This window comes from Plectropomus leopardus, chromosome 4, assembly GCF_008729295.1.
Source record: "Plectropomus leopardus isolate mb chromosome 4, YSFRI_Pleo_2.0, whole genome shotgun sequence".
In the NCBI taxonomy this organism is placed as follows: Eukaryota; Metazoa; Chordata; class Actinopteri; order Perciformes; family Serranidae; genus Plectropomus; species Plectropomus leopardus.
In genome coordinates this window covers 4,982,046-5,005,115 of record NC_056466.1, presented here as the reverse complement: position 1 = coordinate 5,005,115, position 23,070 = coordinate 4,982,046, and the positions used below count along the sequence as shown (strand labels likewise).

General features: G+C 39.8%; 1 protein-coding gene across 1 annotated transcript in view; it reads right to left on the bottom strand.

Annotated features, from left to right (window-relative positions):
* Nucleotides 1–4,948: 4,948 nt before the first annotated feature.
* The window catches only part of nomo (nodal modulator), a 30,019-nt gene continuing 11,897 nt past the window's right edge, over nt 4,949–23,070 (bottom strand). The window contains exons 18-47 of the mRNA XM_042484608.1: nt 22,951–23,040; nt 22,824–22,869; nt 22,370–22,470; nt 21,615–21,721; nt 21,429–21,501; nt 20,487–20,639; nt 20,135–20,272; nt 19,243–19,332; nt 19,013–19,118; nt 18,775–18,925; nt 18,456–18,633; nt 17,864–18,005; nt 17,360–17,491; nt 15,548–15,684; nt 15,376–15,463; nt 15,115–15,178; nt 14,923–15,018; nt 14,596–14,817; nt 13,654–13,736; nt 13,336–13,495; nt 12,207–12,333; nt 11,386–11,499; nt 10,824–10,951; nt 10,585–10,726; nt 9,699–9,782; nt 8,220–8,330; nt 7,983–8,084; nt 6,702–6,821; nt 6,467–6,559; nt 4,949–5,709 (exon numbers count right to left, since the gene is read on the bottom strand). Of these exons, the coding sequence (XP_042340542.1) occupies nt 5,578–5,709; nt 6,467–6,559; nt 6,702–6,821; nt 7,983–8,084; nt 8,220–8,330; nt 9,699–9,782; nt 10,585–10,726; nt 10,824–10,951; nt 11,386–11,499; nt 12,207–12,333; nt 13,336–13,495; nt 13,654–13,736; nt 14,596–14,817; nt 14,923–15,018; nt 15,115–15,178; nt 15,376–15,463; nt 15,548–15,684; nt 17,360–17,491; nt 17,864–18,005; nt 18,456–18,633; nt 18,775–18,925; nt 19,013–19,118; nt 19,243–19,332; nt 20,135–20,272; nt 20,487–20,639; nt 21,429–21,501; nt 21,615–21,721; nt 22,370–22,470; nt 22,824–22,869; nt 22,951–23,040 (3,510 nt within the window). The 3' untranslated portion in view covers nt 4,949–5,577. The remainder of the gene's footprint in view (nt 5,710–6,466; nt 6,560–6,701; nt 6,822–7,982; nt 8,085–8,219; nt 8,331–9,698; nt 9,783–10,584; nt 10,727–10,823; nt 10,952–11,385; nt 11,500–12,206; nt 12,334–13,335; nt 13,496–13,653; nt 13,737–14,595; nt 14,818–14,922; nt 15,019–15,114; nt 15,179–15,375; nt 15,464–15,547; nt 15,685–17,359; nt 17,492–17,863; nt 18,006–18,455; nt 18,634–18,774; nt 18,926–19,012; nt 19,119–19,242; nt 19,333–20,134; nt 20,273–20,486; nt 20,640–21,428; nt 21,502–21,614; nt 21,722–22,369; nt 22,471–22,823; nt 22,870–22,950; nt 23,041–23,070) is intronic.

The following is a 23,070-nucleotide window of genomic DNA, read 5'->3' as shown; positions in this document are numbered from 1 at the left end:
CAGTGTCTCCAGACAGTTAAGTCACCATGATAGCGCGGTGCCATGCCATTGCTCCGATGGCCCACAGCTCTGAGGGACCATCAGTATGGGACCAGAGGAGTGACAGTACATTTTGGCATTGAAAATATGATTTGTCACTAAAAACAAAACATGGAACTGAAAAAGGAAAATATTGGCGTTAAAACCGATTTAAAAAAAGTTGGCATTTGGCACTGAAGAAAGTTATACTGAAAAAATAAAACAGACATTAAAAAAATAACAATCTTACACTTATCATGTGTATCTTGTTTCATTTTGTTATTTTATGAATTATGAAGTGTTTTCCAACCTCAGTCTTTTTTCTTTGTGTCTGTCTTTTTTTCCCATCCTTTTTTTTTTTTTTTTTACAATGTTTCGTGCTTTGCAAGTTCAACTTGCTGCACTGTTTTGGTGTTGCGAGGAGGGGTTTTGTGTTAAAAACACATACAACGGAACCATATTTGAATAATAAAATAATACAATTTTTGAGCATTATCAGTAAGAAGCAAACCAGTTTTAGACAATGCTACTTGTAGAGGTAGATGGGCCTTTATTCCAACATAATCATGTCTTTTAAAAGATCTACACACCTGCATACTACAAAATCAACAAAATAATGTAGGTTACCATAAACCTTCATGTAACGACAGTAACTGTATGGCTCCATCTTTACCTTCACTGCTACAGTGTGCCAAAATATCTGCTGTGAAAAGGCCAGTTGCATTTTTATATAGACAAAAAGTTCAGGAACTGTTTCAGGTTTTTTGGTTAAAGCCGTTATTACAATACAATTTCTAACAAGCACCTCCTCTGAGCTCCGAGCCGGCTCACCTCATGACACCAACCAGCTACATTTCAGCGAGCTCAAACACCAGCGTGGCTTATAAATTAGCATCCGAACAGCAGATCTGTGTCTAACTGTGATGTAATTTACTGTGGCTGTAATGATTGATGAATGGTGTGTCTCGCCCATTATTAGCTGACAATGGAAGCTAGTCGGGAAATCATTTTTTCTTCTTCCAGTTAACACTTTCAAACCACTCAGTTTCTTCTTTTTAAAGCAACTAATACCTGATCAGGTTCGGTCAAATGTGGAACAGATGAGGTTTTACATCTTGGGCTTCTTAAATCGTGACAAATGTGCTTTACATGAAACAAGCGTTTTGATTGGTCTGAGATAATAAGGATAGACGGAGCAAAGACACACAAATAAATCTGAGGTGCCACAATTTACAATAAAAGCCATGTGGCATATTGGTTTTTTTTTTATGGGAATGAGAGTGCTTCAGTTAAATTAGTTAAATTATAATGACAAAAAATTCACAATACACTTTATTTTTGATGGGAAAGGGTTTTCAGTATCCTGAATGCATTCAAGTAAAATGGGACAAAAATGAAGCTAAAATTGGACATTTTTCAGAAGTAAAACCAGTCGGTTTTTAGGATCCCCTAAAATCATAACTTATAGAATCATGTGTGCCACCCGTACAGACATTTGTAGTATTTTTGCCACTTCAACCACAATAGTCTGGAATAGCCGCAATTGTTTCATGCATGCGAACTCACACACGCATGTCGATTGCAGACAACACGGTGCCGAGGAAACAGACAGTGAAAGAACAAGGAGAGCACGGCAGAAAAGTCAGAGGATCTGTTTCAGTGAATGGTCAGGGTACGGATTTAATAAATTCATGACTAAACTGATAAACAGATTCAACTTTTTTTAAAAAATCAAACAAAAACAACTGTCTTATTTTACCTGATAATGTCATCACAGCGAGGTAAGGGTTCTCGATGTGTTTAAAGGTCCAAAGTTTCTCAAGTTTTTTTTACTTGGTAACATATTTTCTTTATAAAAAAATAGCACAGATCTATAAGTGCTTCAACTAACACTTAACCCTTTGAAAACTGGGCAAATTAACTTGATTTCTCCCCCCAGAAAATTATGGGAAGAAGGCACTGACACATAAAATAGCAGGAAATTATGAAAAATGACAAGAAAATTGCCTGAAAATTACACACACAAAAAAGAAAATCAACACTAGAAAGTTTTTAAAATAAAAGGAAAATGAGCCACTGCTTAAATATGATTGCAATTAAGTAAAAATAATTTTAAATATATAATCATGATAGTAATAAATGTAGTTTTCTGGACATTTTTCCCTAGCTTTAAAAAAAAAAAGAAAAGATTTTCTTGCCTTTTTCCCCATGTTTTTAGAAAGAAATCAAACCAATTTTCTCAGGGTTCAATGGTTAAAATACTTGTGAAAGGCGTTTGAAAGCCCCTCAAGAAAAGTGATGAGAATCCAGGTTTCAAAGAGATAATGAGGCAGTGTTCAGAATTTCAGGTGGTTTTCTTGGTAATCTACCAACAAAAAGTGTCCCAAATTACCTGACTTCACTGTGGGACTGCTGATCTAACAAAGTGGTGGAATGGTTTTTAGACGTCCTGTTTCCTCTCAGCATCACTTGGGAGTCAGACTACTGTAGTTCATTAAAATCTGCGCCGTCTGCTATCTGACACATTTTACATTATCGAATGCACAGTGAAGAGAGCAGCGAGGGCAAAGCTCTCCAGAGTGCAGAGGGAATTCGTGTTTCATATTTACTTTCTTTTCACATTACAACAGGAAGATTTCAGATGAAAATCAGTAAAGTGGCTCAACTCTACTATAAGAGCATTTTAATCCCTTTTATTGAAAAAAAGAGGAAAAAAAAGCTTGTCTTGGTTGCATCCTGAAGCATTTTTGCTAAAAGATCATTCAATTGAGTAAATCGTCTATGAGTAGTCTTTTATGTTATCAATAACTAATATATGAGCTCTGTATGTTACTACTTAAAGGATCATATTGACAGTTGTTGCCATCTTTATGAAAATATTCATGCCTAAACTTACACTGCCCCCTAGAGGCAAAATCATAAAACAGTCAAATTAATTTCCTTCCAGTCAAACTTTATTCATTATCTCAAAAAAAAAAAAAACTAACAGATTTTGACCAAAAAAAAAAAAAAAAAAAAACCCCCTCCCCCCCTCACACCCCAGGCAAACTAATCAACTCCCCCTTAATGTGGACTAATTGGAATATCTTTCAACCCAGTAAATAGTCAGTGGCCTTTTCATCCTTCAGCCAAAACTGAGAGCAGATGAATTACACACAGAAAAAAAAATATAATTGGGGTCCATAGTTTTCACAGTGCATTACACAGCTCAATAAGACAAAGAGCTCACGAAATTACGATTCTGTCTTATCTTTTTAAGTTTGACTCAAAGTCGTGACACACCCTCTGTAGACATACTCATTCGTTTTTCCCTTCTATGGACATCAGTCTTCTTAGATTTAATGTTGCTCTTTAAAATATCACACACTTCATCTGACAGAACGTCTTTCAAAAAACAAAAAAAAACATTTCTGAAAGAGGTTCCCTCAGCACACAAACTAGGTTATCATTCACATCTGATTAGACATGTTAATAAATTAATCAACTATCACTTTATACCCCTATAGCTCCCCACCCTCCCACCCATCCCAAAAAAAAGAAAAATCTCCTCACACACAGTATTCAAACCCAAATTTCGAGCATCCTATCGACCATCACTTTCCTGAGCTGAAACTGACATAAAGTCAATCTTGCATCGCACTTAACAGCTTATAAAATACCATCAGAAGTGGAGTGCATTACCGTAACCGGTGGGTGATTTTACATTAAGGTGATATGACGTGACACACAACTGTATAAAGCGTTTTTTAACTCGTCAAAGTCTTTGGCTGTCTTTCAGAGTTACACAATCCCACATTCGTGATGGCGTTATAGAGGTCGCTTCAGCTCGGGGCTGATTTCAGTTTTATACTAAATCTACGGAGTCAAATAAGAGTCAAAAACATTTAAGAGCTAGCAAAAGAAAATTTTAAAAACATATACAAGGCTTGTGATTGTTCATCACTCTTGCTGGTGAAAAATCGGTTATTAAGTTTAAATTCCTTCTACCAAGCAGTTGTTATATATTTTAAATTTTTTTTTTTTTAATTTTTCTTTTTTTTCAAAATTCATTCAATTCAATTTTTTCATATTGCTTCTGTCAGTTTAGTACTTATATATTTTTTTAATATTATTTATTTGATTATTTTGTTTGTTTGATTTCAGTAACACTTACTTTTCACAGCCTCAATAAACTTATGTGCCACTGTCTCCTGCTTAATGTGTTGAAAAATGTTACCAAATTGACAAAAACTAAAGACATTTCCTGTATATTCGTATTGTTTCAAGTTAGTTTCGTAGGTAAGGTAAGGTAGGTAAGTCTGGTTTTTATTTTAGTTACCAAAGATGTTTTTTTATACTTAGTTTTTCTTTTCAGTTTAGTTCAGTTTATGTCTGTGCTTTCCTATTTTTCTTCCCCTTATGTGTTTCTATAACCACAAATCATTTCTTTTAACATTTAGAAACTACTCTTTCCGCACGGCAGCGACATACAACAACAGGCTTTGAAATAATTCTGAAATTCATCTCATGAGCTCTAAATCGATTTGACTCTTATTTGAACCCACTGAAATCAATGAAACCTTTACATTTTTATATCCTTAAAGGTACTGTTCACTCTCAAATAAAAAATACATGTTTTTAGTTTGATCTTATTTTTGTGCTGAAACTGTAACTGAATGGCTGCGCAGAGGGAAGTGTGCATTTAGCACGACTAACGTTACAGCTCAGTCACGGAACACGTTATTAACTGTTTGCATCTCGCACTTTTACGAAAACAAGCCTCTCGTCCATGAGTCGATGCACACTTCCTTCCTCACAGTGATACAGGTAACAGGTGCGTTTTTTGCACTTTGAGCACCAGAAGCTGATTGCCACCTTATGCCATTATATTGGAGAAAAGGCGGACATCTTTACGGCTGATATCTCCAACACTCCGTAACTCACACCAAAACTATCTAAACTGAATAATAACACGACAGGTAAGAGGAAAAATATGGATTTTTGATCTGGGGGTGAGCTGTCCCTTTAGTTAAAGCAAATTCCAGCCACATTCGGATGAAAATCTCCTTTGTGTATTTGCTGAATCGACCCAAATGCCGGTAGGTGAAACACACTATCATCCACGCTCTCTGATGGTGCGTTAAGACCGATAATCAAAAGCAATCAAGTGCTTTCAAAACGCAAGCAAAAGATTTTAGTTGACCTAGATAAATTACAAAGGTATAAAAATGGCTCATCTTCTATCACAAATATTAACAATTTTCTTAGACGAGTGTTCTGGAAAAAAGGAGTTTAAAAAACAAAACAGAAAAAAAAAACAACCTGTAAAATGTCAGCGATCAGTCGGGTGAATCTGAATGGCTGATGAGGTGGTGGTAATGCGCATCGAGTGGTTGAGGCCAAATCACATCTTATTGAGCTAAATAGTTCACTTGCACCTACAATTAGCCACTCCAAACGTTATCTAGTGAACCGGCATCCTCTAAGCTAACCCGCGGCGCGCTCTGAGGCTGCAACCATGTGTGCAAGTGTACCATTCAGTGTCCCAGGATGTGGTCTGAGCTGAGCCGGGTTGGGTCCTCATGTGCGTCTCGCCTTCTGTCTCTTGGCCTGACGTTTGGCTTCATCCAGAGCAGCGCTGTCCCCGCTGGTCTGGGCCATGCTCCTCACTCCCTGGATACGGTTCACCACCTGCAGCAGGAGGGGGATCACCTGCAAAACAGGTTTGCAAAAGCTTTTAAATAAATGCTTTTTAGATAAACAGTTTCTTACTTGAAATATTAAGAAAATCCCAGACAAAAGTCATGTTTATAATTTTATTTCGAACATGGCAAAAAATGGGAGACTAGAAAATGAAATATGAGTATATTATTATTGTAAATAATAATAATTATAAATAAAATTATAAAAAATTATTTTTATTAAGTAAAAAGACTTTTTTCCTGTTTGATAAAAATAAATAAATAAAATACATTTAAACATAAATATTGCCATTTTCTGCTGCAATATTCACTATACACACCTAAACAAGAACAGATTGATCAGAACACACACACACACACACACACACACACACACACACACACACACACACACACACACACACACACAGACACAGACACACAGACACAGACAGACACACAGAAAACACATCAATAAAGAAAACAAAATCACACCTACCCATCTTGTACTCTGTCTTCTCTACTTTACCATCTCACATCCCTTTAATGTGTTGTTTTCAAAAATGTGTTTAAATTTGTTAAATATTCAGTAAAAACTGATTAGAAAGCAATAAAACTACAAGAAATAAGACATTCTTCTGATGCCTTTCTAATTTTTAGGCTTTGCCTTGATGAAGCTGAATTCCAGGGAGGTTTTTTTCCATCTAAACAAATTTAAAATATTCAACAGTTGAGCAAGAAGAGCTCTTTGAACATATCGTGTGCAGCAGGAGGAGGTGACTCTGTACCTTCTCGTGGTTGTACGCTGCTAACAGGAGCAGCAGCGTGAGGGGCAGAGCTATGTAGGAGCCCTGGGCAACATCCTGGTCAGGCACTTTACGCTGTGGGGAACGCAAACGCAGAGATGTTTTTATACAAAGCTCCCAAAATCTGCACAACACACCTCACCAGAAATCCTGTAGTTCTTATCAGTGACATATTCTGCAGGTTAAATGTGGGTGAAAATATAAAGAAGCATCTCACAGTGGGGTTGAAGGTGAGGGTGACGTGCTTGTGGTAGCCGCTGGAGGTGAAGGAGACCTGAGGCAGAGTGAAGTCGTACTGGGAGCGCGACAGCGTGGAGTACAGCATCAGCACATAGCTCTGGAGACCAAAGAGAAAGGTGACTTTAGATCCACCAGCAGCATATTCTGGGTCAATACATTTAGTGAAACACAGAATCCGGTCCACATGAAAGAAACTTACAGCCTCTGAAAAATACAGACTGGAAAATATGACTTTTAGCTTTAGGCCTCGTCCACATGGACATGGGTATTTTTGAAAACAGAGTTTTTCTCTGCTTTGCTGTCAGAAAACAAAAAAAAATGAAAATGCAAAACACAACTGAATCGCTTTCAAGTGCATGCAAAACCAACAGGTAGTGATATTACTTAACCCTAAAGGCGTACAAAGACGACGATGTTAGCCAAAAAACTTTCACCAGAAGGCTCCCTGTAGCAGGAACATTTATGTGCAAACATGTAAAAAATCCTAGAGCCGGCACTATTTTAGTCGTTGCACAAACTGTTGTCTCATTTGTGGCGCTTTACAAAGGAGATAAAAACACACACTGTTGTCTTTACCGAAAATCTTGTTTTTTTCCTGTCTGTACATCCACACTGATAACTGAGTTTCTGCACATTTTCACCCTGGATGGAATTTTATGGAAGATCCATTTTCAGTGCCCTAAAATGCAATTTGTGTAGGAAAAAAAGGCCAAAATGCACTGCAAAAGCTATATTTTCAAATATATATCCGTGTGCGTGTGAACAAGGCCGTAGAACTACAGTGAAAATGTTTCAGTAGTTTGGTCTTCACAACATCCTTTTTAAAATTAAAAAAAATCTATAAAAAGATCATTTGTTTATCATTTACTCACCCAGTATTACCTTGAATTCATTAAAAAATGTTTTTCTCACATGCCTCCACAGTAAAAAAAAAACTGTGAAGAAAACTCTTGATGAATTGATGGAAGTTGGAGCTGAGCTTATCAACAGCAAAACTCTCACACAACTCATGCAGAACAATTAAAGTCTAAATGATGCGGTCATATGCTCAGTACTTCACAAACACATGCATCTTTGCTAAACTCCGACTATCTTAAACATTTCTGCGTCCTCGGATTCTTCGGTCACCGTTCAGGCATGCGAGAAAAACAATGTTTTCTTCACAAATTCGTGATGACACACGGCGAGTAACTGATATAGAAATGATCATTTTTGGGGGCAAGTATTCCATTAAGAGAGCAGAATTACAAACAGATACCTCTCCATCTCTGTCCAGAGGAGGGAAGTGGAAGAAGAGGGACTGTCCCAGAGAGACGCTGTTGATGGGGTTGTCCAGATTGTCACTCTTGTAAAGCTTCACCTGGACAAACAAAGCGGAGAAACGCGGTCTCAATCATGTTAAGCTGCCATATGGGCATCGCAGAGGAGTTGTAGAAATGTCATTAAGTTCAATTTAAAAGAAAATGCAGGGACACTTTAAGCCGTGCACTCGTACCGATAGTGTTGCGAGATGTTCAGGGGATGTGTGGACGTTTCCGCTGAGGTCAAACTGATTGATTTGCCTGAAGGCGATAATGTTGACTCCTTCAATGTCATTGCTGCCGACCTGAGGGGGGAACACAGAGTTTAACGTACAGACACAAACTTGGCCTCTTAAAGAAAACGTAAAATGTGAACTGTGGATAAAGCTTTGTACAAGTCACACGGTGCGATAATAACAGAGAATTAAGTGGAATTAAGGCATTTCCAGCCTTGCCTGAGAGATTAGGGGGTGCTGCACTTTGCAGACAAACTCAAATTATGAACCGAGAGGTTTAAACTTGCAATGGGATTACGGCTGCTTTTGTTCTGCGTATAGAAAGGAACCATGTGATAAGGCTGCTGATAAGTCATAATCACAGGGTTCCCACAGTTATTTCAAGAATTCAATTAGAAAGTTTTCCGTACCCTCCTTTCTAGTTTTCAATGCCACGTATAAAGAAAAAAACACTATGACATTGAACACGAGTTACTGTTTGGACTGAAGGATCATGAATAGCATTTAAGTAGAGGTTTTAAGTTCATTCTTTTCTGGAGCTTTTGATCAAAGCCCATGATATTAATCAGCAGATGGAGACGTCCACTCGTCATCATCAAAGGTGGTATCTGAACCAGAGCTTTTGAAAGATGACTTCAGTATTTTCCAACCCGGACCCCATTTTCACATGTTTTTGTGTCTACGTGTCTGATACACCAGGCTCTATTTAAATAAAAATCTATTTTAGCACGTAAACAGCCAGCATACATTTCGTAAATTAAGGGTTTATTTGAACCAATCTGGAGTTGGTGGCTGTTGGATCAGTGTACTTTTCAGTCTTTGAATTTTTGTTTCTTTAATATAAATACAAAAAACAAAACAAGTAGTTATTTGATCTTTATTTCAAAAACAAAGCACTTTTGGGGGTCAAAAAACCGAGGAGAAAAATAGAAGACGGAAAACAATGTTTTATTCATTTTCTGTTATCCTGGGTAAAAAAAAACCTAAAAAAAACCCCAACTCATCAGAACAAAGTCTATCATCTCTGCCCATTTGTTGCATGAGTATGGGGAAGTCAGAGGTTTTTCCTGCGAGGTGTGTCAGGAGATTCTGCACTGAAAATGATGATTTTATTTAATATTTAAGAGACCTTTTTAAATCCGGTTACTGCGGCAAAGCAATGCTGGCTTGTAAAGTAACAACGTTCAGGGAGGCTGCAAAAAAACTGAAGGTGCTGCGTTGGCCAATCACATACTGCACATTCCTGGTTAATTCTTTGGTAACATGAGAGGAGGATTTCGACTGTTTACCTCACCATCGCTGTCATGAAAGATGAAATAGTTGCCGCGGTGATTACTTTCCAGAGTTGCAGAATCCTTTCTTCGAGTACTACAAACAAGTAATGTTACAAACCTGCTGTGTGGGCCGAGAGAGGCCTTTAATGAGTTTGCTTCTTACCTCTATAGCTCTGTGTTGCGGTAAGGCCCTCTCTATGTGGTCGTTCCCTTCAGATCGCAGCTGAATTAGATATTTGCAACCAGGCTGCAAGGACACATTACATTCATTAAGTCGTATAAAGTGTGGAGTAAAAAAAGCTAACAAGACGCCGTCTGTTCAAATTGCTTACACAGTCTTTCACAAGGTCAAGTCACTACTTTTTCTAAAGATCTGAGACAGGACAGTCAGGGGTCCCACACATTTTTATGGACAACGTTTCAAAAATTTCCCAGGGCTTTTCAAGGACCCACAATAATAACAACAAAAAATTCTTGTCCCACAGCATTTTTCAAAACACATAATATTCAAACTCTATACTTTCAGCAGGCTGGCACACATGGAGGGAGGGAGAGAACACAGGGAGAAACTGAGGAAACACACATGATGGTAACAAAACGTCACGCATTGTTGTCAAACATCTGCTGAATAAAATTAATTTGCTGTTTTGCTACATCACGTGCGATGTTGGAAATTCACTTTTCTGCCCAAATGCTACTGTGGCTGGTGGATTCCAAAATCTACCAGCCATTCAATAGATTACTAAAGTTCTTTTGGCTGGAGAGTGAAGCAGTTAGCTCATGCTAATTTCTAACCCTGATTACATGAAAGGTTACCAACATAAGATTTCTGTGACAATTTCATTAAACATAGCAAAACTACATGACTTTTTCGAAACTTTCAATGATTTCCACTAATTCCATGACTTTTCCAGGTCTGAAAAAATGTGACTGTAAACGTCAATGACTTTTCCAGGTTTTCCATGACCCTTGACTGTGATCTGAACAATGCATACATTTTATTTCTAAACCTTCCTATCTAATTTTAACATGTTAGCTTGCGTACTCACCAGCAGACCCCTGAGTCTGAAGCGGCCCTCCTCGTCGGTGACGGTGTCCTCGCTGTAGAGGCTACACTCTCCCTGTCCCACCGCCTCCACGGCCACGTCCCTCTCTGCATCCCCGCTCAGAGACTGCACCGCTCCGTAGCAGCTGAGGACAGCACAAGACCGAAACACTGATCAGAATCATGTGATGTGGACATTTTTGGAGCTCCTGAAACAAACAGCATGCAGGTGTATCTGTTTACCTGTAAGCAGTCTTAATGCCAGTTATATCGATGCTGAGGTTTTGACCCTCCTCCACTGTGATCATCTGAGACGCCGGCTCAAAGCGGAACTCCTTCATCATGGGCTTGAAATAGTACTGACCAGGACTCTGGGGACAGAAAAGCAGTGATTACATTGAATGTGAAGCACAAAAATACAGTACATAAATGGTTTGCACACATTTTCACGGTTGCAATTGCAAAACTTTTCCATGACCCTTCAAAGACCCCTAATTAAAAAAAAAAATCTTGCCCCACTTGCAGCAGGTCTTTCCAAACAACAGATGCAAACTCTATTCAAACATTGTTTCAGCTTGCCGGTATAAATGAAAAAAAGAGAGGCAACACGTGGAGAAAATGAACAAACGTACGTGGTGGTAAACAAAGCTATGGAAAACCATTTCATGGAAGGGTATTCACAGAAAATAACTGCAAAATTTTTACAGCTATAAATCAGCTTTACAGTTCAGCAGAGTGATATCTGAGACCACGGAAAGAAAATCACAAAGGGTGAAAGCACATGAACAAAGTGCTGGATCCTTACCAAGTTATTAAAGGTGAGCAGGCCGGTGTCCTGAGTCAACAGGTTGGAGCGAAACTGTCCTCCACTCAGAGACAGGAGGACACCCGACAGGGGAAGACCATCTTCTGATTTGATCTAAAGCACAGAGGGACAGAGAGGACAGGTTATGACATGAGTGTGTCAAGACTTAATAATAAAAACTGACAGATAAGTTTGGAAGTAACACATTAAACTCCTCCAGTCTTTTCAAAATAAAAGACTGTGGACTAAATGCCCAATGTAATGATGCTAAACTAGCACAGACAAACTGTGAGATTGTGTGTATAATCAGACTGACAGGTGAGTTTAGTGCCTCTAGTGTTTTATTCCAGAGAGGATTTATAAGAGTAAATAAGGACAGAAATCTCATTGTAAACGCTGTACAAAAGATTTCAAAGCAATTTATTACACAGTCTGAAAAGGAAGCTAACACTGATCGTTTGTGCCAGGATCTCATGGTCGCTGCAGATAATTGCAGACCATTTTAACAAAAGCAGTACAAAGGCGATGCACTAAGAGCACGCAGCAAAGCAGACAAAGTGTTTCAACTAATCATCTGTGATATTTTCTTTTAATTGTATTTGATAAAAACATACTGTATGAACTAACAAATGGCTTTTTTCATCGTGTAATTTCATATTCACTTTAAACCACATAATCACTCAAAGTAGCAAGTGTGAACAAAGAGCTACAATTGTAAGACACTCTGGACCAAAGTGTCAGCCGAATGAGTGCAGATGTAACAGCGGCTGCTGATTATTAGGGTGTAATATGTATGCGAGTGAGGGCTGGTCACATTGTACCTTGAAGGTGACACCAGCCAGAGCGAACGCCTTGAAATCTCCCTGGGTTCCCTCCACGGGACTCAGGACGAAACCCTCTTTACTGGCACTGATGTCGTACTGCCGGTCGCTGTGGAGCGGACCCACACTGGGGGAAACGGAGGAGCAAAGCGGTGGTTAGGACGTCAGGTCTCCGGGATGAGATGCAAAAACAGCACACAATATCATCCAACTTAAATAAAAAATAACTTAAAAATGATCAAACCGTTACTAGTGAAACAAGAGCAAAAAAGACTGAATAAGGGGCATTCGTAGGAATTCATTGCATAATGTTGTGAACTTGACATCTTTACGTTTCACACTGACATTTTAAAGTCAGCGCAAAATGATTTCTAGCATGTTCCTGCCTGTGAAGAACTATTTTGGTTCAGGGCTCAAGGCAACTGCCGACAAACCCCCGAGACACCCATCTTCAGGGGATCTCCCAGAGGCCAAAACGTGAAGGAACAGTAACCTGCAGATTCAATTTAACATCTTAAATAGCTCCTACACATGTATTATAGGAATCATAATGTACAGCAGTATCTGGAGCAACATGGAGAAAAAAATATGTTAATATTTTTTTTCTCAGAAGATAATTATGCTCAAACTTTTGAAACTAAAGTTCACACAACGCATTGATGCATCAAAAATTTCACTATGGTTTTCATGACACAGACAGCTAAATATCATACTTTCAGGATCCATACATGGCTGCAATTTCTCTTTTTAAAGATTTTTTGGGGGCTTTTATGGCCTTTATTTGACAAGAAAGCTGGAGAGATGACAGGAAATGGAGACTAGAGTCTGAATGACATGCAGCAAAGGGCTGCCGATTGGATTCAAACCCGCGACAGCTGCAATGAGGACACATAGCCTCTGAATATGGGGTGCACACTCTACCAAATGAGCTACCCAGTGCCCCATAGCTGCAATTTCTACACTTCTTTAAGGGGTTAAAATATATTTAAGGACTGGCCCCCTGGTGTACGAATGATTTGTGTGAGTAAAAAATTTACAGGAATGCTATTTTCATCTCTTTGTATCACAGACTTCAGCTAGTTTTTGTGATGTTTACTTTCATATCTCAGGTGAAGTGTTGAGCTCATACCTGTATGCTCCCATCTCATTAGTGGCCACAGTAATGAGCGGTGCAGCGGCGCCTCTTTCAGTGATAGAAATCTCCACACCTTGTAGCTCTGGCGACACCTTGCCCTCCAGGAAGAGACCTGCGCGCCCTGCGATGTCCACCAGCCGACCTGGACACGACTCTGTCGAGAGAGTGTAATTACTTTATTTCTTCCTCCAGTGTGCAATCAATACAGTTCAAAGTTGGTGCTAAAGTATTACAGGCGCTCGCACACAGCTAATACAAGGACCCAAAAAGCTGACGTGGGTTTGTCAGATTGCAGCGTGTGTAGGAGTTTACCTCCGGTGATAGTGGCCTCCACCTCAGGAGGGTAGAACAGCAGTTCTTTGGATGAGGGTGTCACTGTGATCTTCTCTCCGGCCCTGCACAGTCACACAGTCTATATCAACTCATCACCACATGGATTCAGGACTCAGCAAGACTCTTAGACATGATGGATATTATTAGCTGATAATATTAATGTTGCAAAGTGACAGGAGTCATTTGTGGTTCCAGTGTTTTAAAAGGTAAAAGTCCTAATTATCTTCTCCACAGACAATTTTATGCGACCCACAGTTAGAGCAGTTTGAAAGGTCGCCGGTGCAAAAATATGACCAACTGTGCAAATAAAATATCGAGTACTTAAATAAAAGGTCAAAAGCTACAAGCCTGTGCACATAATAGAGACATTAACTATAACTCCTCGAGGTATATTTCATACGAAAACATTCAATCACTGAACTAAACATTCTTATCAGTGTGAAAGACAAGTGAGGCTCAAAATTAGGCTTTTTTGAAAACTGTTTTACTCTTCTATTTGACTCATGAATCTCGGCAGCTGAGACTCATGGGTACTGTTGTGGATTTACTAAAAAAAAAAAAAAAAAAAATCAATTAATCATTAGTTATCTATTCTGATATTCTGCTGATCATTTTCTGCAGTATCGATACACTGGAACCAGCTGCGCTCTCTCTTGAACAAACCAAGAAACAAACCGTAACATAAATGTTTAGGATCGTCACATTATCTGGGAGAATCCTTTCTTTAGGAACACAGTGAATTTCATTAAAAGAAAACTTTGAAACAGAAATTTACTGGAAAAAAATGCTCCAAAAACCAGCATCTCATTCCACTTTGCACGGCTGAAAAACACTAAGTGCTAGAAAATGCAACAGGCCCATTTTCTTTAAAAACTGCAAAGAGCATAAATAGTATAAATTGAAAAACGCAGTGCAGCTGACCTGGCCCAGTAGGAGAACTCATAGTGGAAGGGGCCAGTCAGTTCATCAGCCTTCTCTTGGATAGGCGGGCTGTCGTCCTTGGCGCCTCCGTCTTCCTCGGCAGCACGGCGCTCTCGTTCCTGACGGCGCAGTTGAATCTCTTGCAGCTGCTGCTCTTGCCTCTGCTCCTCCAGGCTCCTCAGGGGACCCAGCACCAGCGCCGGCTCACTCTCGATAGATGATCTGACCGAGCAGAGGGAGAAACATTTGGACATTTGCAGAAGGATGTGCAGAAGCTAATATAAGCACATGGGGTAAAATAAGCCCAGTCTCACTGCGTCTTCTTACTTGATAGTAACTGTGACGTCCATGATCTTGTCGGTTGTGATGAGGCCAGTCATGTGATGCCGCACTGCGGTGAGGGTCAGGATACTTGGGGCCGAGCTGTTGATATGACACATGTTAACAGTCACATGGCTGCACAGAGGAAGAACACTGTTTTTACCCTGAAATAAATGGACACAGCATGCCATTACTTACGTATCGTAGGTGTAGAAGTCCTGCTCAAACTGATGGCAGGAGCGAGGGGTGACTTTGTAAACACCTGGACAAGCCATTTTTAGTTGATTAATCACTTTGCTCCAGTTTTATATTTAGATAAGTCTGACACAGACCTTCGGGCTCAAACACTGTACTCTAACTATGCACGAGGGAGCACTTGGTGCACTGATATTTTTCTTTTTCACATATGCTAATTCATGCTATGTTTAGCTAATGAGAGGTCAGAAGAATGAACCTCACCAGGCTTAGAGAGGCAGAAGCGGTTTACTCCCTTAGAGAGGTTGTATACGCCGACGTTCTCAGGTTTGCTGCCGTCTTGGAAGAACTCCTGTGAAGAAGAAAACATTGGTTAAAATTAGAATAATAATTGTGGACGTGCCACCATTTGCCACCATACACGCTGAATACTGACCAAAGTAATGGCATGGGAGAGGGAGCAGCGCAGGATGTAGCCGATCTGTCTGAACTCAACCCCCACGACGTCAGAGTCCAGAACCTCCACTTCCATGGACTTATGCTTCCAGCACCATTCCTCATGAGTAATACTCACTGTCGGGTGTAAACATGAGGGAGAATAATTAAGAAATAGAATGGGAATAACAAAAAAAGCAGAGATGTAAATGTTAAAAAGGACTGAAGGTCCAGTGTGTAATATTTAGGGGATTGCAGGTTACTAGCTGAAAGTTCTCCCCATTACAATTCCTTGTGTCCATTTTCACTGGGAGCAAAACCATCTGCAGAGGACTCCACCTCTCCAGAACAAGCAGACCAGGTGATTAAAGCCATTTAAAACACTAAATAAAGTACTTAATGTAACTTGTTGGTAGCCAACAATAGGTGGGATGGTGTCAGCAAACTTCCCACTTTTTTGTTTTATCTTGTGTGTGTGTGTGTGTGTGTGTCCCTTTTTTTTCATTATTCTGTGCCCCATCTCTAAATTCTAACTTTTTTGAGCGTCTGTGAACGCAGTGCAGGTAGAACATATGAGTTATTTATGTCCCTTAGCAGCCGTTTGAGCCGCAACGTGGATAATTGATCAGTTGATCCTGTCAGAGCTGATCAGATCGATGGAGGAGAAGCAGAATGAGTAAATGCAAACTTTCAGACCAAGCATAACGAACGGCAAACTCTTACTTTCACTGCACTTGGTATTTGCTGGTAATAACATGTTGCTTGGCGCAGCGAGATTGTGCTGCATTGAATAACTTCACTGTATATAAAATTCAATGTTTATATGTTTTGATTGTGACAGCCCGTGACAAATTAACAAATGTGTGGGACAGCCTGTTTTCTGAGCCTCATGTCACTGAGGGGGTTACTAGCTATGGCAGCTGATGCAAAAAAGCAAATGGCCCTCTCTTGAGCCAATGTTTAGTTTGTCCATGCTGGGTTACTGTAGAAACATGGCAGTGCAACATGGTGATCTCTATGGACAGCTCCCTATGTAGATATAAATGGCTCATTCTAAGGTAACGAAAACACAACAATTCTTATTTTCATGTGGTAAGAACTTAAAGAAAACATACTTATTATATTATATTCAATTTCTGCTAATATATCTCCCTTAATCCTACACACTGGACTGTGTCACGCCAGCCAATAAGGAACAACCCTCAGAAGCTGATCACTTCAGGTCGATGGCTTTCCCTTCCTATAATTATCTCATCTTTAAACAAATGCTTAAGAAAGTAAACTTCTCGCTGCTCGGTCTTGGCAACACTACAAGCTGAGTAAACATGCCTCAAAAGAGTGCTGTGTGTGCAGACAGCTTGCAGGCACGCAGAACAGATTGTGTGTATTGAACAGCGAGTGAGATGGATGCAGCACCAGAAGGTACAGAAACACTGGCTGAATAATGTGTGTGTCCTGAAGGGCTGGAGCTAAATATCAATTATGATCGGAAGCTGGTAATTACTAATTGATTTCCCTGCAATCAGTCAAGAGTAATTAGTGTGAATTCTGAATGGAAATGTATACAGGACGGAGCAATCAGTTATATAGTGGGTGGATTTGAGTTCCTCCAATCAAAATGTGCGTGCTGACTGTGTATTTGTGCTCTCTTTAAATCTTAATTTACACAACTACAAATATTGAAAACCACCAATTTCTAATTTGTAATAGCCCGAAATAACCCCAAACCTAAAAGAAAAGAAAGAATAAATATCACAGCTATTGATAATTTTGTTATTAAGAATGTAAAATCTAACTGAGAGTGAGTCCTGACCTTTGTATTTCCCAGGTAAAACGTCGTCAAAGGAGAAGCTGAGGATGTCGCTGCTGCCAGACAGAGCCACCGCCCTTCTCTCTCCCTGCCGACTCACTGGTTGCAAGGTCACGGACAGGTCATCACAGGATGCTAGAGGTCAACCAGAGGACACAAGCTCAGTGAAAATATGAACAACCACACAGACATGACAGATTTTTGTGGGGTTGAAGGCCATTTTAGACAAAGACTGTAATGTAGAAACACATGGGGAAACCGACTTTCATCCAGCTCTGTGTCATCACAGTGTGGGCAGAGTACAGATGAACAGTGCTTAGGTTTGCCTCTTGCCAGCAGCGCGGGGATCTACCTGCCTGTGCTGTTAGCAAACATTCTGGCTGGTGGATGGGTGGGTAGCTTTGGTAGCTGGAGGCAAACACTGTTCAGCTGCACACACTGCAGTAACACAGAGCTGCTTTAAAACTGGCAAAGTTTCCCTACACATGAAAATAAAAAAACCTCTACCTAAACAGTAGACTTTTCCAGAGACAGAAGCCATGAACTGAGTGAAGAGAAGGTCTGTGAGAGGCCGGTCCACAAGGGAGACCTCCAAGGCCTGAGGCTGCAGAGCTAGACCTGCCTTCACCTCCGCCTCGGGGAGCGACACCTGAACACACAGAAATACAAAAAATACAATATACAAGTTGTATTTTTTTTTTTTTTATCATACTACTAAATAAGCTCTGAAATCAATTATAACTCGGACAATAAATCTAAAAACCTTGTAGTATAATATTTATGACTTATTCTGGCTGTTGGGCTGTCCCTTTTGGTAGGACTGTTATAAGTTATGGTGTAAATAGACAAATACTGGAAATCTGAGAGTCAAGAGATTACGGTGATCTTATTTTCATTTAATTAGGCCAATAAAAAGGTGTTTTTGAGATTTTTCCAATGAAATTAGTGAATCTGAATGTTGGACTTTCAACCGTAATTCGGATTTCATTCCCATATTCCCAGTTAAAAATATTTATTTCCTTCTGTGGATTGGAAATCTTGTCAGAAGCGCATCTTATGCACAGACAATTGAGAAGGCATCTATTAAAACTTGTCTTACATGGACACTGTAGTCTCCTGGTTTGGCCTGGAAGCAGAAAGCCCCCTGAGGATCAGAGTCGATGGTCCTGCTAAAGGCCTTGTCTTGGCCCTGGTGTGTCAGAGTGACCTTGTAGCGGCCCTGCTGCTTCATACCCTCAGGCAGGCGGCTGATGGAGATCTGGCCACAAACACTGAACCTGTGTGTGACAGACAACAGAATAATTGAGATAAACTCATAGCACTGAAACAAAGTTTTGGTATTTCAAACCACGTCTTATATTAGTCTTATACTAGGTATTTGAAATTTTTGCGAAAACGTATTCAGCGTGTGGACAGACCCTGCTGTGATGATGTCGGGAAGTTGGGGTGTGTTGGGGGCGATCTTCACTGTGATTGGCTCAAAGAACATGAGCTCCTTGTTGACACGGATGGTGTAGGTACCAGCTGTCATGTTCTCCAACCGGAAAGAACCGTCCTCCTTGCTGACGACTGTGAGGACAGAACGACAAAGGAACCTGCAGTGAGAACATGTCACTGCAACACCGCAACAAAAGCGTGGAGTCTCTTACTATCTACCTTTGATCTGGTTGTTGAGGGACACGGTGGCATCAGGGACGCCCTCACCACCAACACTGTTGAGAACTCGGCCTGTCACAGAGAAGCCCATGACACGGAAGATGGGCTGCGTGCAAAGCAACAGAAACAGCATTACATGTCAGAATCTGGTACCGTGCATAAAATGTACTCACATTTACAAGATAATGACAACTATTAAAACTAATATTGACAAAGATTTGACTCTGTACCTCAAGCTTCAAACTGTTATGTTCCACCTTGAAGTTCATCCTAGAAGGAGCAACATCAAACGTGATCCTCTCCCCCCTGTAGAAAGGCACCTAAATACGGAGAGAGTGACAGAGTCATTTTCAATGCAGTGTTGTCATGTTGTGTTAAGTTGTCATAAAGGGAAACCCCATTTTCATACTTTTAATGGTTGGAATTTTTCTGTTATACTGATTTAATGTATTTAAATTAAACAATTATCTCTTAAAAAAGTAGTTTTAGTGGTGGTGGTGGCTTTTATTGTGAATAAGTCACAGGAAAAATCCTGTATTTGTCACCAGTTAACTGTAATAATTTATCAAATCTGTCTATGAATTGGAAATGCTAATTTTCAATATAATTTTGACAGAGGATCTAGTTTAAATATTGTGGAGCAATAAGGAGCTGCCACAGTGAGCTGAGTGAGATGTGCAGTCTGTTGCCTCTAGCTCTTTTTCTAACTTTGCATCTCACTAAAATCACATTCTTATGATTTTTATGTGACAAATAAATAGAGCTGATTGATTCTCAGCAAGACAACCAACTTTACTATGCCCTCAACGGAAAATGACTCTTGCTGTGTACAGTCTGAAATCACAGTGACAGTGTACTGACTTCATTAATTCAACAAAGGGTTGAATACAGAGGAAACATTTCACTGTACAATGTACATGTGACAATAAGAAATTCCTACCCTTCTGTTTGATTTATGACAAAACCACTGCTCCAAGAGTGTTTGACGTGTTGAACTGCACTTGTTGTCACCATGGTAACCACAGATGTCACCATAACCACCAGAACAGAAATCTGAAGGACAACTTTTATCTAGATCAGAAATGGGGACAGCTGTCTTTTGCTGTTTCACAGAAAGCTTACCACGGTGTACTCGCCGCTGGCCAGTGAGGGGAAGACGAAGGTCCCGTCCTCTCTGGACAGAGCGCTGCACAGATAAAGCAGGGAGCTGTCCCCAGAATCTGCCCCCTCCACTGGGGATGTGTTACAGCCACCGACATCCTGAAAACAAACAAATTAAAATGTAGTGATGTAACTTTATTTTGTGGTTATAATACAGTTTCATGATGTTCCAGAAATACCGCTGAAATTAACGTTATAGCTTAATATCTAGACTTTCATCAAATAATGCAGGATTAATCAGGCAAGTCCTGTGCAATCATGATCTAGTTTGACTCCTGACTGTTTCAAAAGATGGAAAATAATGTTAGTTTACCTCTTTTTTGACTGTGGCCGAGTACAGGAGGAAGGTGACCTCTTTCATGGGCTCTCCATCACTGCGGACCTCCCCTGAGACATCGTAGCCTCCAACTACCAGATGGTCGGCGGCCGGGGCATTGGCATTGGAGACGAGTACTGAGGTGGCGCTCTATAGGAAGACGGCAAAGGTCACCACAGAAGTTACAGTGAGGGTCGGAAAAATGGTGCCGTCAGAGGCAGTGCAATCACTTCAGGAGATCATTAGTTATACACCTGCTGACCTGACGGGGAACCTTATCAGCTGAGCGAGTGGGTGAATAATGACGTTTTCCACGCTGAAGCGATACAGAATTAAAAAGGCCTCTGAGGTTATGCGTTTACCACTGTGTTAATGACACTGCTCAGACGGAGAACTGCCACACTACGGTACCAAGCCGTGTGTTATTAACTGATGTCAAACATAGGTCGAATCTGACTGCAGCTGGAGATCATTAGTTACAAACCTGCTGATTTGTTCTGATCTCGCTCCGTTTCAAACGTCTCCACTAACAATGTATTATAGAGAAGATCTTAATCCATCTTTTTAAATCATCATTGTGGGTTATCTATTTATATTCCACGCCACTCAAGTATCTACTAATGTAGTTTTTTCATTCTTAAACAGTGTGTGTGGTTTAGTGTATGGAAAGAGTTAAAATACACAATAAAATACACACAGCATTAAAGTTCATGTGCCATTAATTAATCATTAAACACAGTTTTGAAGGTGGGTTTTGATAAATGTTTTGAACTGAGAGTTTGGTGCAGTCATGAATCCGTTTTGGGAGAGTTGCAGAGGGAGGGGGCAGCTATAGAGAAGGCCTCGTGCTTATGGACAACATGACATCTAATCCATTCATGTTTTATATGATCACTGATATTGATACAGCTTAATGAAAACTGAAGTGAAGGAACCAACCTGCTCCAGAGTCCAGGAGGGGTGGGCAGCTGTGATTTCATAATTTCCAGGGAGTACTTTTAAGAAGGTATACCTGTTAGAAAGACCAAAAATATAAAAGCCCATGAAATGGCAAACTAATGAAAAGACAAACTGCAGAAATACTCGTGTAAAGCTCTAACAAATGTAAAAGTGTGAGTCACTTACTTTCCTCCTGGCTGCGTGACGACACTCTGGAGTTTCTCCTCTGTTCCTGCTCGTGTGAGTTTGACTTCTACTCCAGCTGGACCCAGGAGATGGCCTTTACTCAGAACCTAAAGAGAGATATTTTATCACATTAATACATTAATAATTAATTCCTAGAGTGACATATGAAGAGCTGAACCTGAGCACTTTTGATCTCAGTCTATATGTCAAACTTTAACCCTCTTTGAGTGCAGATAAGACCAACTTTGTAAGGGTGATGTAGACTGATGATGTATTTTAATATAAAGTATTTTGATATAAAGATGAATTTTGATACAAAAACAAAATAATGTTTTGAGCATTTGAGATATGTTTGATGTTTTGTACTATGGCCTTAACATCAATGTTTTTCCTTTACTATGTACTTTTTCTAGGTATGTTCTATGTATTTGTTTAATGCCAATTGTTTTATCACCCTTCATGGTTCAGATGGTTTAACACACCTGCCACCATAGAGCTCTTCAGCCTATTGATGTACATTATGTATAAATAAAGGTGGTTTTATCTTTTCAAACATTTAACCTGATGAAGATCCAAGCAGGATCGAAATGTCTTAAATAAATTTATGTGGCATGGAGTAAGAGCGCAGGTATTACCTTTTTCTTCATGTGTGCTTCTTTTTTGATAGTGCTGCACTTACATGGTGTGTATGTGTAACTACCCTCTTTCAAAAAGACAAAATGTTTTCATTAAGGAGGCAGGAAATCAATTCTCACCGCTCCTGACACTGAGAAACCAGTGAAAACAAAGTTGATGTCTTCTTCTTTTGTACAGATGTCACTCACTCCATCCACATGGAGGTCGACACTGGTTGGCTCTGGTGAGAGTTAAAGAAGAAAGTTGAAGAAAAAAATCACAAACCAAATGGCACAGAAGTAAGAGCATAGATTAAGCAGACAACTTCTGAGACTGTCTTTACATTTCCTGGACAACAGCAAGGAGGGCGGAAAGAGGAGAAGTCACAGTCTCAAATGACGTCACACATGTGATGAAATCTGGTCTGCTTTGCCGAATCAACACCCTGCAACTGCAGACCAGATTTCACTGTGCATATCCTGTACCACAACTGTGTGACGTCACTTGAGACCGTGACTTTTTTTCTTTCCACCCTATTTGACAACAGCTGTCATAAATTATATTTGGTGAATTGTTAAAATGCAAGAATCGTACCAAAGCTCCACCCAAGAGGAGGCTCAATCTTCAAAACAAAGTCCCCCTGTGTAAAAGAGATAAATCTTTAGATTACAATCATCAACAGTGAGTAATAACTGAGTACTTAAAGAAGTGAATTTCATACCTTGTCATATAGAGGGATCATGAAGTAGCCATTGATGGGAGCACAATCCGTTTGATATTTCAAGGAACCTTGTTTGGTGTACAGTTTAATCTGTGCGTGACAGAAAACAGAAATTGATCA